We start from the raw sequence: 17371 nt of genomic DNA on the forward strand, positions 1-17371 counted from the left end.
AAAACCCGTGCTGAGAAGCGAACAAGTGTACCTCTGTAAATGTGTCTTTGAGATCTTTCGTGTGTATCTGAAGTGTATGGCTAGGTAACGTGACTCCGAAGGACCTTAGTGTGATTTTCTATGTTGATGTATGAACTACTTGCACCAACACAACAAATTAAACAAAAGCATGAGTGCAGATAATTGTGTTCCTGTTTCCCTCGTGGATCGAGGAATTAGGTGGCTGAATAGCATGACTGAGGAACATCGTTACTGGATTTCTGGACTGTAATTTCCTGATTTTGTTTTTTCCTTAAGATTACCCCAGACTCAGGTCTACAGTTCCAGCCTTGTCCCGTAACAACTATCGTCTGTCGGCACTGGATTATCACTGACGAGAGAAATCTGCCTGTCAGGGAGACGATAAGTTTTTTCAGGCCGTATCTGAGCCAGCGATTGAAGTTCCTCGGCCTCGGATTCCCTGGAAGCTCCAGCAGTGGCTGGAACAGCTGTTCCGACCGCGTGGGCAATCTCTCATCTGCGTGGCGCACCGTAGCCCAGCTGGCGCTGCCTGGAATTACCTCCCTCGGCAAGTACTCAGTACGCCGCTGTAAACTGCTTTTATCGGCCGTCCATCGCGGAAGCCGTAATCGCGACAGATGCGGCCGCCCGCTGCTGCGTTTACACTTGTTCCCCGGGCAAGCGTTTTGTTCCGCATTTCTCGTAGGCGATAACTCCTCGGCCGAACGGTTTCAGACAACGTTTTACCCGCTGTCGTAAACTTCTCGGCGCTGGCTTGTTAGATCTCGCGACAAAAAGTTCCCGTCCGAGTTCGCGAAGCGGCATTTTCTCCAAATTAATTTATCTCTTCCTCGTAGTCTGCTTTCACATCACAATATAGCAGCTGAGGACGTCTTAAGATATGAAATACAGCCGAATAAAACCGCGTGTGGAAAGTCTGCAACAGCCTTCCGCAGCTATACTCTCACAAACACGGAATTCAGTGAGAATAATGGATACATGAGCCGTCGGCCGTTGGCATCAGATTCGTAAAAATCTACATCAGTCAGCCGCAGCATTACGACCATCTCACTACCCTGGAGGGTATTGGGGGGGGGGGGGGGGGGAGAGGATGAAAAGTTGAAGCGATACGAAAAGTGTGTAAGGCATAGTCAGTAAAATGATTTCGCGGTATACCAACTACCGGTGAGCAGAGAAAGCTGAGAGTGTACGCAGCACAGAGGAAGGGCTTTTTAAAGTTACTCTGTACACCTGGAAAATAGTTTCACTGAAACTGCAACGGCTGATAGATGTTCACGTGCTGGCGACGTTTCCACCAAAGTGAAGGAATAAGGGAGACGCAGCTAAGAGTATAAGAGCTGGCATTCTGAGAGTCCAAGGTTAGGGAAGCCACACGTGTTTCACAGCACGTCATAACGCATTGTTACGTATGTAGGTGTGTGTGAGAGCGGGCACAGAAAAGTAAAACTGGTCGTTGCGCAGAAGCAATGGAACAGTGGACGTTACCGAGCGAGGTTGCGGCGTGGTTAGTATACTGGACTCGCATTCGGGAGGACGACGGTTCAAACACTCTTCCGGCCATCCTGATTTCCGTTTTCCGTGATGTCCCTAAGTTGCTACAGGCAAATGCAGGAATGGTTCCTCTAAAAGGGCACGATCGACCTCCTTCCCCAGTCTACCCTAATCCGATGGGACCTATGACCTCACTGATTGGTTCCCTCATTCCAGTTCAACCAACCAACCAACAGTGGACGTCTCTTGTTTGCGAGGCCATACAATCTGCTGTCTTTCAAAAGAGCGTCTGCCAGACAAATGCCCTTTTAAAAGCTGTCTGAAAACGGCACCACGAAGGGATGAAAATTGTGAACGACAGTACTTTTACTATTCGCAGCTTGCACTGTGGCTACCATAGCAATTGCGCGAGGTGTTCGCGACACAAGTGTCTTCCCCCTTCATTTCTACAGGGCGAAACGTTGCGAGGAGTCACGGAAAAGGGCGACGCGTCAGTCTGAGCACGACAACCATGCCAGAGCACTCTGTCGTACCTGAGGCTCCTGCAGCCGCGTTCGCCCTCAAGACGATGTCGTATTTCTGTAAGATGACGAAACGTGGTCGCTGCTGTCGGGTAAGGAACGCCGATATGGGGACCAGCTTATGCAGGGAACTTGCATCAGAATCCGTTTCAGACACCACCGAGAACATCACCTGTTCACTTCCCTCCATGCACCCTAGCAATTTTCACCACTGTGACCCGCTTTTGCTGTGAGATCCCACAAAAGAGAATAACTTTCGTGAAATTCGGTGAGTTGGGTGCTTTCTCCAAGTCCCTTGCCTCGAGCATAACAAGGAATGCCGTTTACAGTACGCGAAACACGAGGGCTGAGACACTTCGTTTCGCGCCCCATACTCTGACAGTAGTCTGGATCTCGGTGGAACAGTTTGGCGTGACACGATTCGTAATGAGGACTACGCCTGCAAAATGTGACACCGGCCCTGCGACACTTATGATCTAGTCTGTTTTGCGTAGTGTGAATGCAGGTGAAGACTCTGAGATCTTTCTTATTTAGTTCATTTTGGTGGCCATTTCCACAGGCATCTGATGCAATGAAACACTTTTCTTTCTCACACACTATTTACTTCACCGTTGCGGAAAATTTGTGACTGCATGGAATTCGCAGCTGTAAACCTAGCAATAATTTCCCCAGTCGACTTTCATGGAAGTACCAACCTACCACGTGCACATCAGCTTGCTCAATATACTAAATCTCCCGGAGTGTCTCACTCTATCTAGCGAGTCCTTAATAGACAATGTAAGAGGCGTACATTATGAGTGGCGTGCTTTCCCATGTGAGATTTGCAGAAATTAATCCGTCCTTGATTTATCTTACTGAGTCGTTGCTTGGGTTTCCTCCTACCTGTTATGCCGTGAAGCTCCCATGGTTGATGTCCCTCGCAGAAGCTGTAGCAGTTCCGCCCAATTGTCTGTAAAGTCCAGAGTACACCTTGTAATTATAAGTGACGATGCGGGTAGTTTTATTATTATAAATACGCCTGTGGATGTAATTATGGTGCGTTTATTTGTGAAGGCACCGTAAACTGATAATTATAAATCAATGTAACTCAAAACTAGCACTTTAGAGCATGGTCTTACGATAGAAACTCGGTGGAAGGCAACGGCGAATGGCGAGTGTGATGTGCAATCGAGATCACGTACTTAAGGATCGTGAATCATCGCAGCTTTTCGTAAAACTTCGTTACCTTGAACATTATTTATTTGTTTACTGAAACGACTTATCTCTTCTGTAGTAACGTAAGAAAGCGCTTATGCCCGACAGGCCTCTCCTGGTACCTGTAATGGAAAAAAAGTGACTTTTATTAGTAAATATTTACCAAACAGAACGGCTGTAGTGTCTCTACGCTGATGTACCTACCTATCTTACAGCTACTCCATGAAGACGAGTGCCTCGCCAGTATGATGCCGATATGGTTGCATTATCTGTCGGAGGATGGCATTCACGTATCGTACAGCCGCTACGGTGCCTTCCACGACCACCAACGGCGTACGTCGGCCCCACATAATGCCACCCCAGAACAGCAGGGAACTTCAACATTGCTGTATTCGCTGGACTTTGTCTAAGGCGTTGAGCCTGACCGGGTTGCCTCCAAACACGTCTCCGACGATTGTCTGGTTGAAGGCATGTGCGACATTCATCGGCGAAGAGAAGTGATGCCAATACTGAGCTGTCCATTCGGCATGTTGCTGGGCCCATCTGTACCGTGCTGCATGGTGTCGTGGTTGCAGAGATGGACCTCACCATGGATGATGGAAGTGAAGTTGCGCATCGTGCAGCCTATTGCTCACAGTCTGAGTCGTAAGACGACGTCCTGTGGCTGCACGAAAAGCAGTATTCAACATGGTGGCTTTGCTGTCAGCGTTCCTCCGAGCCATAACCCGTAGGTAGCGGTCATTAACTGCAGTGGTAGCCGTCGGGCGACCGGAGCGAGGCATCTCATCGACAGTTCCTGTCTCTCTGCATCTTCTCAATTCCCGAAGAACATCGTTTTGGTTCAATCCGAGACGCCTGGACGTTTCCCTTGCTGAGAGCCGTTCGTGGCACAACGTAACAATGCGGACGTGATCGAAACGCGCTAACGACCTTCTAGGCATCGTTGAACTACAGACATTAGGAGCCTCGATCCTGGTGGAATGACTGGAGCTGATTGGCTGTCGGACCCCCTCCATTTAATAGGCGCTGCTCATGCATGGTTGTTTACATCTTTGGTCGGATTTAGTGACATCTCTGAACCGTCAACTTCTATCTTCAAGGGATCTGGGAACTGGGGGTGACGAAAATGGTTCAAATGGCTCTGAGCACTATGGGTCTTAACTTCTGAGTTCATCAGTGCCCTAGAACTTAGAACTACTTAAACCTAACCAACCTAAGGGCATCACACACACATCCATGCCCGAGGCAGGATTCGGACGTGCGGCTGTAGCCGGCTCACGGTTCCAGACTGAAAAGCCTAGAACCGCTCGGCCACCTGGGGTGATGAAAAACCTTTTTTGATGTGTGTGTTAAATATTTGACAAGTATATGTAACCATTGTGGTTGAAGAGGTTTTAGTTCTTCGTACACGTAACGTCATATTTCCTCAATTATATGTCGTGCGAAGGTGTATTTTCGGACGTATATTCAGTGGTATATGGGAATAATAGCGGTGAATGTGTTATGAATACATTTTGTTGAAAAGAAGTAATAAGTTCAATCTTCAAGCCTCAGGCTAAGATGTAACTGCATGAACGGAGAAAATGTAATAAGTAATTAACTTTTTCCTTTCATTATTTTGTAGGGGATGTCAGCGAAAAAATCCTTGGAAAACGTTTGCAGTTACTTAAGTGTGCTGGAGTCGTGTAGTCGTCGCTGTCTAAAATTGAATGAATATAGTCTGGATAATTTGCGCGCCGTGAGTTACAATGCTTCAAGACTTAGTCTGTGAAATCCTTAACGAGAGATTCTACCTCTTAACGAGTATGTTATGACTACATTTCTAATTTTTAAATTCGCTGAATAGTTAAGCGAAATGCTGGGAACAAATTTTCGGAATCGGGTGACTGTGTGACGATTCACGAATCCCTGGAGTAAGTGGTGAGTTGCAGAGTGGTCCGGTGAGCAAGCCGTCAAAGCTGAATCTTCACCGCTCAGCTCAGCCCATTTCTGCGCACGCTAGGAGGGAAGGTTGAGTGTTGCGCTTTATTGGCAATCGGGCCACGTGTACGGCAGTTTTCCCCGCAGCTGCCGGACGCCGAGGGCGTCGTGGCAGGCTGCGGTGTAGCCCGCAGTGCTTCTCGTCTCCTTGGGAGCGACAGGCAGCGGCCGGGCACCGGAGCAGGCTGGGCTGCTATCAGGCGCCTGCTATCCTGGCCGGCACGGGACGAAGCCGCATTCCGGGAATGGGCGCCGCCATTTGCATGCAAAATGCGGCGAGGTGCGCTGTGTAGCGACCTGGCGGCCGATAGCGGGCTAGCCGCGTACCGCAGGGCGGTACGACCGCGCAACGCTGCCGCTCCGCCTTCATCTTGTACACGGCACTCCTCTCGATATTTCTTGTATTTACTCTCTATTTACATTCCCTCTATAGGGAATGCTTTAGCTTTTGGTTTATCACTGTCGAAAAATATCAAAACAATTCGTAATAAGATTATAGTGTTGCATTAGTGTTATGACGACGGTGATGTGAGTTGTTCTGCTCTGTGGAGATAGGTAGAGCTCCTGCAAAATATGAGGGATCACTGTGAGGAAGATATTGGAAGGGATGGAAAATTGTGTGTGTGAAGGAAATTACAAGAATGGTTCAAATGGCTCTGAGCACTATGGGACTTAGCATCTGATGTCATCAGTCCCCTAGGCTTAGAACTACTTAAACCTAACTAACCTAAGGACATCACACACATCTATGCCCGAGACAGGATTCGAACCTGCGACGGTAGTAGCCGCGTGGTTCCGTACTGAAGCGCCTAGAACAGCTCTGTCACAGCGGCGCGCTACGTCATCTTCACCGATTCGCGCCCGTCGCGGGCGGTTGACCGAAACTCGATGAAAGAATGCACGACTTCTGGTTCCACTAATCGACGTGTGATTCAAATCTGTGCTCTTCCATCAGTTATCACGAGTTTGGACTTGCTGAGATTGAGGTTCAGTCCGTATGGTCGCTCAGCACCTTCATCTTCGCTGCTGGCAAAATACACAGTGTTGGTAGAAGTCTTTAAACCGCAAGTCATTCCAGCATTCCATGGATGTGGGAACTTCGAAACGTGTTTATAGGCAGAATATATACGTGGGAAAGCCATATCTCTCGATCTACAACATTAAGACGAAAAAATAGGTCTTAATGTTGTAGATCGAAAGATATGGCTTTAAAATATACTGCAAGTTCAGTTTTAAAACAACACATTCTTTGTATTCACAAAATGAGTATCATTTTAACCCCTATCACATTTACTCTTATGTTTGTGTGTCGCTACACTTCTATTATCATCCGTTGTTGCTCTTTCCGCAGTGATATTAACTATAGTGGAATGGCCAAGAAATATCCCATTATCATGCCGAGGAAAATACAGGGGTGTTCAAAAGTGGCTCCAGGGTTACGGAAGACGACTGTGCAAAAATTACCCTGCGGTTCTGATCAAAGTGCAGTTACTCACGGAGGTCTAAGTCGAATGGCAGCATAAACACTGTAGATGTGCTGATGCGTTATTGATTTACTCCGGAAATAAATAATTTCCATTTCGGCTAGCAGGTGCAAATCTGTCACTGTATAGCGTCTCCTCGACATCTGCGGGGGTTAAAAATAAAGTCAACATTATACTTATCTCCCTTGTTTGATCATTTCTGCCGACGTCTCATTCCTAAACCATCATAGGTGGAAACGTTTCTGTACGTCTTTCGTGGATTCGCAGCACCAGATTTGCACCTCTTGGCCAAAATTTGAACTAATTTTACAGGGTATCCCAAAAGTCTTTCCCTGATTACATAAATTGATAACTCGAGCTAGAAGTGAGACACAAATATGAAACTGGTGCCTAATTGTTTACAAACTATCAAACTTTTTTCACACAACTTCCACATGAGCACCCTAAGTAGCATGTAGCACATCTAGGCGATATTCAATTCCCGTCCACACATTGGCCAACATCACTGGAAGGATCGATTCAATGGCTGTGGTTATCCGTTGCCGCAGGGTTTCAAGATCTGGTACAGGTGTTCGGTAGATCTCGTCCTTGACATAACCCCAGGAAAATAAGCCTAATGGGGTTATGTTAGGAGAGCGTGGAGGCCAAACCGTTGGCCCATCACGACCAATCCATCGCCCAAGAGAGGTCATATCGAGACAGGAACGGACGTCCAAACCCCAATGAGGCGGTGCACCGTCTTGCTGAAACAAGACTTGGGGGTGATGCTGAAGCAGCTGAGGAACAGCATACAGTAGCAACATGTCGAGATACACTGCAGACATGATGCTAGCCTCAGCGAAGAAGAATGGCCCGATAATTCGATCTTGCAATAGCTCGCACCAAACATTCACCTTTGGACTGCCTCTGGTGCACTCCATGACCTCGCCAGGGGGTTGTCAACACCAAATGCGCACATTATGGCGATTCACTACTCCACTGACAAAAAAAGGTCGCTTTGTCGGAAAAGGCAATTCCTCTGAGAAAACCAGCATCGTCCTCAATACGTGATAGCATTTCGACCGTAAAGTCATATCGACGTGTACTGTCCTTGGAAAACAAGGCCTGAACGATTTGCTCTTTGTATCCACGAAACAATAAGCGTTTGTGTAAAATGTATCGGAGAGAGCTTTTTGGCATCTGTAATTCACGTGAGGCCCTGCGATCCGATTTCTTCGGATTCCGCAGAAAAGACTGCCTTACAGCTTCCACCCTGTCTGCTGAGGCTCTTGATCTACCAGACCTCGGAAGGTCAGCAACCGATCCCGTGTTCTTGAACTTCTCGTGCCAGGCTTCAATGCTCTTGACATCATGTGGATTCTTTCCGAATGTTGTCTGGAAGTGTCTCTGCACTGGGGATGGTGATCGTGTCTCATGGTACCACAGGACACACTGTGCCTTCTCCTGATTGGTTAACATGGCTTTTTGGTCGCTGCACATTATCCACTACTTATGTACTGCGAACCTAAAACAGAAAAGAAACTTCGATAGTTGTAAACAATTCGACACAAGTTTCATATTTGTGTCTGACTTCTAGCCTGAGTTATCAATTTATGTAATCAGGGAAAGACTTTTCGGACACTCTGTGTAAATGGGTTCCGCGATAACGCATAAGAATATCTACCAAGTTCCGCTGCCATACGATGATTATAGCCCGCACTGCACCTCCGTGACTAGTTGCATGGTAATTGTAGCTACAGAAAATGACTTACCTGGGCAATTCCTGTCAGCGACTTCAATCGCAGCCACGTATTGGCGTTTGCCGTCCACAAAAGGTGCCTGTAATGAGCACCTGTAACTTGTACAGGTGCCCTATCCACTGGCGTGCCTCTTTTTGTAGTTAGCGCTCAGTCGCCTTCCGAAAGCCGCGACACGCTCGCACTGTGCTAGCGCGCGGGCAGCCGACTCAGTGGCCGTGGTGTGGTGTTGCAGCCGTGCAGCGGGGGCGTGTGCCGCCCACGCAGCCCCCGGGGCTGCCGGGCCAGCTGGCGCTGACCAACGGCGACGCGGCGGCGGCGGCGGCGGCGGCGGCGGGCTTCAACGGCCACTCCTACCTGTCCAGCTACATCTCGCTGCTGCTGCGCGCCGAGCCCTACCCCACGTCGCGCTACGGCCAATGCATGCAGCCCAACAACATCATGGGCATCGACAACATCTGCGAACTCGCCGCCCGACTCCTCTTCTCCGCCGTCGAGTGGGCCCGGAACATACCCTTCTTCCCCGATCTCCAGGTAAGCCGGCGAGCGGCAGTGTTCACATCCCCATCACATTCCTGCCACTCTCCCCTACCTAATCCTTGATCGCCACGCGCTTCCCATTACTCACTGCAACACTTCAAACTCCGCCAAAAGAATCCTTTAACATCTCATCAAATTCGCATCCATCTTCGCTCGCTCCGGACATCTCCGTACATTCAACACTATTCGCAAACTCGACTTCCCTATCCTCATTATTTCCCTTCTAATTTCCACTCTGCTGCGCCTGTACCGACAGACCCGAGCAAACCCACACCTACACACCCTCCATACCTTTTCCCAATGGAATTAAGTCTCCTAAACAGTGAAATCTTCTCCCATATTTATCCAGCAAATCAGCTCAAACTCTTCCCTCCTCACCTCCTTCTACATATCTTCCTTACTTCTTTCCTCTTTACTACACGGTGCAGCTTCTACCCCTTCCCTTACTACATTCTTGCTTTCTATCAAGCACCCCTCTCCCTCTCAATTTACCGCCCATCTCCACAATTTCAAGCGACACGGCAGGGCACCTTTATTTATACCCACACCCTACGATCCATAAGAAATTCTAACTCCTCTCCCAAAAAGCTCCAGTTCCTTTAACTTCACGTTTCTGCGTAAGCTTTTTTTATTCGTTGTTGAGGACGTCATGAAATAATTTGTGTCTTATTTCTTTTCTTCTTCTCTTGTTCTAGTAGTTTTGCATTATTTCCGTATGTTCTTCTCTACTTTCTTTGGTCCATTCCTTGACCACATCACTGATATTTTCAGGTTTATGCTAAAAAAGTTGAAAATCCTTTTTGTTACTTTTTTCTCAGATAGCCTTCTTAGGTGTCTGTAGAATACAACTCTGCAACGCTACGTCCTGACTAATATTTGTCCTATTGTTTCATGAACTTTTTTATTACTCGTTGATTTCCATTTCCCTTTGTTATATTACAGTTCCTACATTTTCCTGGCTACCTTCGTTTCCTTCTTTTCTCTTTTATCTAATTGTTTGGCTGTATTTAATGAAAGGCTATTGAAGCAAAAAGTAGTGTCGTAGTTTTGCATTAATGAATTAATATTTCTCGTTATACAAGTTTTTTGTTAGTTGAAAAGCTACTTCCATTTTTCTTGTTCTTGCAAAGTTAGGATCTTTGCCCAACGAATTCACATGGGTATTTAAATTTTGTAACCTCTTTTAGACTTCCATAATTATTTTTCACACATAGGCCTCCTTCATTCCTTTCGCATATTCCATATTCCTCTCTCTCTCTCTCTCTCTCTCTCTCTCTCTCTCTCTCTCTCTCTCTCCTTGGAATCTATATGTGCTTGCTTTTGAACCTGTCTCTTATAGCGTATTTATGTGTATTGTTGCACCTCCCATAAATTTATGTAAAATTGTTTTTGTTATATCGCACGTTTATTAATTTTAAACAGTCGACAATATATCTTTTAATAACACGCATGAAATTTATGTCACCTTTTTAAAGCGAGCTACCTATTCAGTGCACCTCTCCTGTCTTTAAGATACAATCATACGACTGGTTAAAAAAAGTTCGCTCCTCGTGTCCTATCGAGAACTTCACATTTAAACAACATCTAGTAAGGCTTTTGAGTATTAGACTCAGCAAAACAACCAACTAGTCTCTAACGGTGTGTTACGCACCAAGACGAATTCATCCTATTCACGCATATAAATCAAGTTGTAAGTAAACATGCTGACTCTCTGACTCGTCTTGGAGTCAGCATAGCTTGTGGTACTTAAATTTTGCATGTAAACAACGAAGCTTGTTTGGCTCATATTGCTACCGCACCAGTTTTACTTGTGCCGACTCGATAGCGTTAGCAAATTGTCTATTTTCAGATTTACAGAGGGTCATTACGGACCGTAATTAACAACCTGATAAATAAAAAGAATTTTCTTAGGCGCAACTAAAATAAAAATATAATAAATACTTTTTATTCCAGTCTTTGATCACAATATCAATTCTTTAGACGATGACCGATTTCCGTACGTAATGACCATGCTCAGATCTTTTTTACACTAGGTCCTAAAGTAACAAGGCCATAATGGCATCGTCAAAACATATATATGTAATCAGCACAGCATCGTCACATAGCTTTAAAATAAGGTGTAGAATAGGCCACATCGTCCACACAGTCATTATTCATTATATAATAAATGTCAAATATATATACCTGCAGCCATTGGTGTGTTGGAAATTGATTTCCATTACCCAATAGAGTTTATATAAAGATTTTTCTTTCTTATTGTTCCTTCCTATGCTCTAAATTAATACATGTTCCCTTCAGGCATTGTTTTTATGTAGAGACAAGATTTTTTTTGTTGCATTGAGATTAGAGTTTGGTGAAGAAATTTCGTTACGTCAGATGACGAGAGGGGTTGGGCGTTAGGGAGAGGTACAACGATTATTGGGAAGTGGAAATTTGTGGAGGGAGAAGAGGGAGGGTAGAAAGGCCGACGCCGATAAAAATGTGGTAAAGCAATCAATGGTGAACTAACTATTCTGGCAATGACTCGAAGAAATTTAGGAGACCACTGAAATAAAACAGGAATGTCGGGAGGGTGTTTATACGCTATTCCTCCAGAGAACAAGTTCAGTGCTTCAGCCACAACGAGGCGAAGCCCTGGCTTCGGGGAGGGGGCGGGGGAGGGTGTAGGGAAGGCTTGTTTAGACTAAAAGAAAGTAGCAGAATCGCGCTTGGTCATCGTAGTAAATGTGTCGTTCTCGATCCGTTTGTTCTCTCGAGCTGTTGTCCCTGCGTCGTTCCCGCCGTGTTACGAGCAGTCCAGATAGTGTCAGCGACTCTGTTTACAGCGGTCGACGTCTCTTTCAGCACGCGCTCCGCCTGTTTGTTTTTCCCGATCGGACCTCCCGCGGGCTACAGAGCAGTAATCGGCCACGTGACGTATCGCCGATGACCGTTTACACGGCCAAGGAGCGGCGACAGGCGAGCGATCGGCCATTAGTGTCCCGGCCTAATAACATATCGGGCAGAATAAACAGGTTACAAGGCGGCCGGCCGATCCTGTTATGATAGCGGCCGCGGCCACGTTAAATATTAGCCCGCGGGACGGGCCGGCAGCGAATGTGAATTAATGAGCGTGTTTTCCCGATAGCAGAGCTAACGAGAGCGCCGGCCACTGAATTAACACGGCGGGCCGGCGCGCTGCTGAGTGGCCGCGTTAATCCCGGCAGAGGCGACGCTCTAATTGCGCCAGCCGCTGTCCCCGCGTGTTGGGCCAGCACGGGACACCTGCGCCACTGGAGCGGCAGGGGCCTGCCTTCTGCAGCAGGTGGCGGCGTGTTGCTGTGGCCGGTAATGCGGGATTGGCTGCTAGCTATCACGAGGGGCGCATGGGCCAATGGAAAAGCAAGCGCTGAGTACTGTGTTACGAGCAAGGAAGGAAGACTGGCTTTAACGTCCCGTTGACATTGATGTCATACGAGACGGAGCACAAGCTCGGATTGTGTCTGTGATGTGGAAGGAAATCGGCTCTGCCCTTTCACAGAAACCATACCGGCATTTGCGTGGAGCTATTTAGGGAAATCACGAAATAGCTAAATCCGGATGGCCGGACACTGATTGAACCGTCGTCCTCCCGAATGCGAGTTCAGTGTGCTACGTCCCGAATGCGAGTCCAGTGTGCTAACCGCTCCACCACCTCGCTCGGTGTATTACGAGTAGGAAAGCAGTAACAGCACAGTGGCTTCGGACGTGGACTAGTTATCGAATGGCATCTTAGTAACACCAGAGACATTTCGGTTCCTTTAAAGCTGCCCAAGTCGACCGTTGGCGATGTGAGTGTGAAGTGTAAAGGTGAAGAAAGAACCACAGCTAAACCGCACTGACGGACAGAGACCGTGGAGTCCGCAACTCGTGGTCTGGTGGCTAGCGTTGCTGCCTCTGGATCACGGGGTCCTGGGTTCGATTCCCGGCTGGGTTGGGGATTTTTTCCGCCAGGGGACTGAGTGTTGTCCTCATCATTTCATCATCATTCATGAAAGTGGTGACATTAGGCTGAGTTTGTACGGGCGCTGATAACCGCGCAGTTGAGCTACCTACAACCCAAACGTCATCATCATCATCATCAGCAGCAGCAGCAGCAGCAGCAGCAGGATCATCATCAGACTGTTTAGTATTGCGGAGGGCGGCTGTAAAAAAGACGCATGAAATCAGCGGAAGGAATCACTCTGTAGTTGCAATGGGCTACCAGCAGCCCACATGACTGTGCGTTGACAATTAAAGAGAATGGGATAAAATTGTAGTGCAGTTCCACATAAGCTGCACATTTCTGTAGTCAGTCGTATAAGCGAGATTTGAGGTGGTGTAAAGAACGATGCCTCTGGACAGTGGATGGTTGGAAACGAGTGATTTGGAGGATGGGTCACGCTGTACGCTGTCGAACGACTTGAGTTCGGCGAATGTCTGGAGCACCTCACTTGCCATCATGTGCAGTGCATCTGGAGAAGTATTGAGGACATGCTGTTACAGTATGGGCGTCTTTTTTGGGATCAGTTTCTAGTCCCTTATCCCCCTATATAAAACATAAATGTGTGAGGATATGAACACATTTTGCAGCATTGTTCGATGCGTAGAGTAGAGGACAAGTTCGGAGACTACGACCGTTTCTATCAGCATGATAATGCGCCCCATCATAAAGCAACGACTGTGAAGCAGTGTTTTGTAAACGTAACATTCCTGAAGTGGACTGGCCTGTCTACAGTCCTGATCTGAGATCAATGGCACCGCTCCGCTCCAGACCCCAGCGTCCACCAGTATTGCTTCCTTTAGTTTCGGCTCTTGAGGAAGAATGAGATAACGTTCCTCCACAGGCATTCACATACCTCGTTGATGGAGTTCTCAACAGAGTTGAAGCCATTGTAAACGGTGGGCACGCCTTCACTAATAGGTGTCCAGATACCTTTAATCAGATCCAAGGAAAAAAAAAAAAAACTAAAGAACATTCTGAATGGCTAAAATACAGAATCCGAAGCAGAAGATAAAAGAAATCTGCACCTTAATTTCACACTGAGGAGAGGCATTCACATACCTCGTTGATGGAGTTCTCAACAGAGTTGAAGCCATTGTAAACGGTGGGCACGCCTTCACTAATAGGTGTCCAGATACCTTTGATCAGATCCAAGAAAAAAAAAAAAAAACTAAAGAACATTCTGAATGGCTAAAATACAGAATCCGAAGCAGAAGATAAAAGAAATCTGCACCTTAATTTCACACTGAGGAGAGTTATCTATGTCGGTCTGTAACGCCTGGCACGAAGTCTGCATTCTAAAACATTCCAGAGGTGTTCTTGGGATTCAGGTCAGGACTCTGTGCAGGCCCCTTCATTACAGGGATGTTATTGTCATGTAACCACTCCGCCACAGGCCGTGCATTATGAACAGGTGCTCGGTCGTACTGAAAGATGCAATCGCCATACCCGGATTGCTCATCGACAGTGGGAAGCAAGAAGGCGCTAAAACATCAATGTGGGCCTGTGCCGTGATAGTGCCACGCAAAACAACAAGGGGTGCAAGCCCCGTCCGTGAAGAACACCACCACACGATTACACCACCGCCCCCGAATTTTACTGGTGGCACTACACACCTGGCGGATGACTTTTATCGGGCACTCCCCATACCCACACCCTGTCATCGTTTCACCACATTGTGTGCCGTGATTCGTCAACATTTACACTCCTTACACCAAGAGGGGCGTCATTTAGCATTTACCGGCGTGATGTGTGGCTTATGACCAGCCGCTGGAACGCGAAATCATAGTTTTCTCATTCCCGCCTAACTTTTATAGTACTTGCAGTGGATCCTAATGCAGTTTGGAATTCCTATTTGATGGTCTGGATAGATGTGTGCCTATTACACATTACGACCCTCTTCAGCTATCGGCGGTCTCTGTCAGTCAACAGACGAGGTCGGCCTGTACGCTTTTGTGCTGTACGTGTCTCTTCAACTTTCCACTTCGCTATCACATCGGAGACAGTGAACCTAGGGATATTTAGAAGTATGTAAATCGAGCGTACAGGCGTACAAAATGCTCTGAGCATTATGGTACCTAACTTCTGAGATCATCAGTCCCCTAGAACTTAGAACTTCTTAAACCTAACTAACCTAAGGACATCACACACATCCATGCCCGAGGCAGGATTTGAACCTGCGACCGTAGCGCCTAGAACTGCTCGGCCACCCCGGCCGGCGCGTATGACGCAAGTGACACGCAATACTCTGACCACGTTCGAGCGGCCGAGCGGTCCTAGGAGCTACAGTCTGGAACCGAGCGACCGCTACGGTCGCAGTTTCGAATGCTGCCTCGGGCATGGATGTGTCTGATGTCCTTAGGTTAGTTAGATTTAAGAAGTTCTAAGTTCCATAGTGCCTAGAACCATTTGAACCACGGTCGAAGTCCGAGAGTTTCGCGGAGGGCCCCATTCTGCTCTGTCACGATGTCTAATAACTACTGAGGTCGCTGATGCGGAGTACCTGGCAGTAGGTGGCAGCGCAATACACCTGATATGAAAAACTTATGTTTTTGGGGTGTCCGGATACTTTTGATCAGTACGTTCTGCTGTGTACATAACCTCTCCCTCCAAGTTTCGATTGGTATGCCGTAGTGTAAGTAGGATCTACTTTCATGAGCTCTGTACGTGTGCTACTGGTTGATCGCGTCTGTGTTCGTTTGATCATGTTTATTCTTATGATGAACATAGTAGCCGTATTGACACTGCCAGTAGATGACAGTCCAAGTGGTGCTACTGCGACCGGTGTGGAGCGAGTCTTTGGCCCTGTAGATGTGACAGTGCTCGATGCTGCCGCCCGCTGGACGGCTGACGGCCGGTGCCTGTAGACTCGCGTGGTGCTCGGCAGGTGACGGACCAGGTGGCGCTGCTGCGGCTGGTGTGGAGCGAGCTGTTCGTCCTGAACGCGTCGCAGTGCTCGATGCCGCTGCACGTGGCTCCGCTGCTGGCCGCCGCCGGCCTGCACGCCTCCCCCATGGCGGCCGACCGCGTCGTCGCCTTCATGGACCACATACGGATCTTCCAGGAGCAGGTCGAGAAGCTCAAGGCGCTGCACGTCGACTCCGCCGAATACTCCTGCCTCAAGGCCATCGTCCTCTTCACCACAGGTAAGGCCCCGGCTCAGTGTGGCCCGCTACCACCTAAACTAGACACTAAGTCAGGCCTTTGCGGATCGCGTCTGCATGGAGGATTATTCGTAAGTACCTCCGCGGGTGTCAGAAGACGGTAGGGTGAGAAGTACGAGGCTTACGTTAAAATGCCACATATCTGCAGCGAATTGACGCATGGTGCAGCGAAAGGCAATTGAATCTCAATCTGGACAAGTGTAATGTGCTGCAAATACATAGAAAGAAAGATCCCATATCATTTAGCTACAATATAGTAGGTCAGCAACTGGAAACAGTTAATTCCGTAAATTATCTGTGAGTACGTATCAGGAGTGATTTAAAATGGAATGATCATATAATGTTGATCGTTAGTAAAGAACATGCCAGACTGAGATTCATTGGAAGAATCCTTAGGAAATGGAATCAGAAAACAAATAAAGTAGGTTACAGTGCACTTGTGCACCCACTGCTTGAATACTGCTCAGCAGTGTGGGATCCGTACCAAATAGGGTTGATAGAAGAGATAGAGAAGACCCTACGGAGAACAGCGCGCTTCGTTACAGGATCATTTGGTAATCGCGAAAGCGATTAAAGTTTCGAGAACATACCTTCACCGAAGATTTAAGCAGTGTATTGCTCCCTCCTACGTATATCTCGCGTAGAGACCATAACGATAAAATCAGAGAGATTAGAGTCCACACAGAGGCATACCGACAATCCTTCTTTCCACGAACAATACGAGACTGGAATAGAAAGTAGAACCGATAGACGTACTCAAAGTACCCTGCGCCACACACCGTCAGGTGGCTTGCGGAGTATGGATGTAGATGTTGTAGTTCTGTGTACACAACCTCTCCCCTCTAAGTTTCGGTTGGTATACTGTAGTGCGTAGCTGTAGAATAGGCAGGAGCAGGCGCGTCAGAATATGTAGGAAACTCATCCACTCCGTGTTCTCGCATCGAATTAGTCAGCCCCTTTAGATAGGCAACTCAATAAACATTTCCAAAGAGGGCACATGCAGCTGCGCGTTCCCTGGTGGTAGCTACAACAGCGATTTGAATGAATTGCACATACGTCAGTGGCGGATACAGTAAAACCTGAAGGAGGGAGCGCTAAAGATGTCTTGAGCTACCTTTACTTTTACCGCTGCCAGAATGTTCACTTTCAGAGTTTTATGGTGAACAAATACTTACGATGAAAGCGACAAGCCAATATGAATCTTACGACATGGGGAGTTTCCAGTGATGACGTCATCCGG

At 47.5% G+C, this 17371-nt stretch overlaps 1 protein-coding gene across 4 annotated transcripts in view; it reads left to right on the top strand.

The window, feature by feature from the left end:
* Positions 1 to 17371, top strand: part of LOC126282516 (steroid receptor seven-up, isoforms B/C) — a 450389-nt gene that overhangs the window by 196073 nt on the left and 236945 nt on the right. For all 4 annotated transcript variants that reach the window (XM_049982176.1, XM_049982177.1, XM_049982174.1 and 1 more), the window contains 2 exons: positions 8663 to 8961; positions 15855 to 16113. In XM_049982176.1, the coding sequence (XP_049838133.1) occupies positions 8663 to 8961; positions 15855 to 16113 (558 nt within the window). The remainder of the gene's footprint in view (positions 1 to 8662; positions 8962 to 15854; positions 16114 to 17371) is intronic.

The sequence above is a fragment of the Schistocerca gregaria genome, chromosome 7 (genome assembly GCF_023897955.1).
Source record: "Schistocerca gregaria isolate iqSchGreg1 chromosome 7, iqSchGreg1.2, whole genome shotgun sequence".
Classification (NCBI taxonomy): Eukaryota; Metazoa; Arthropoda; class Insecta; order Orthoptera; family Acrididae; genus Schistocerca; species Schistocerca gregaria.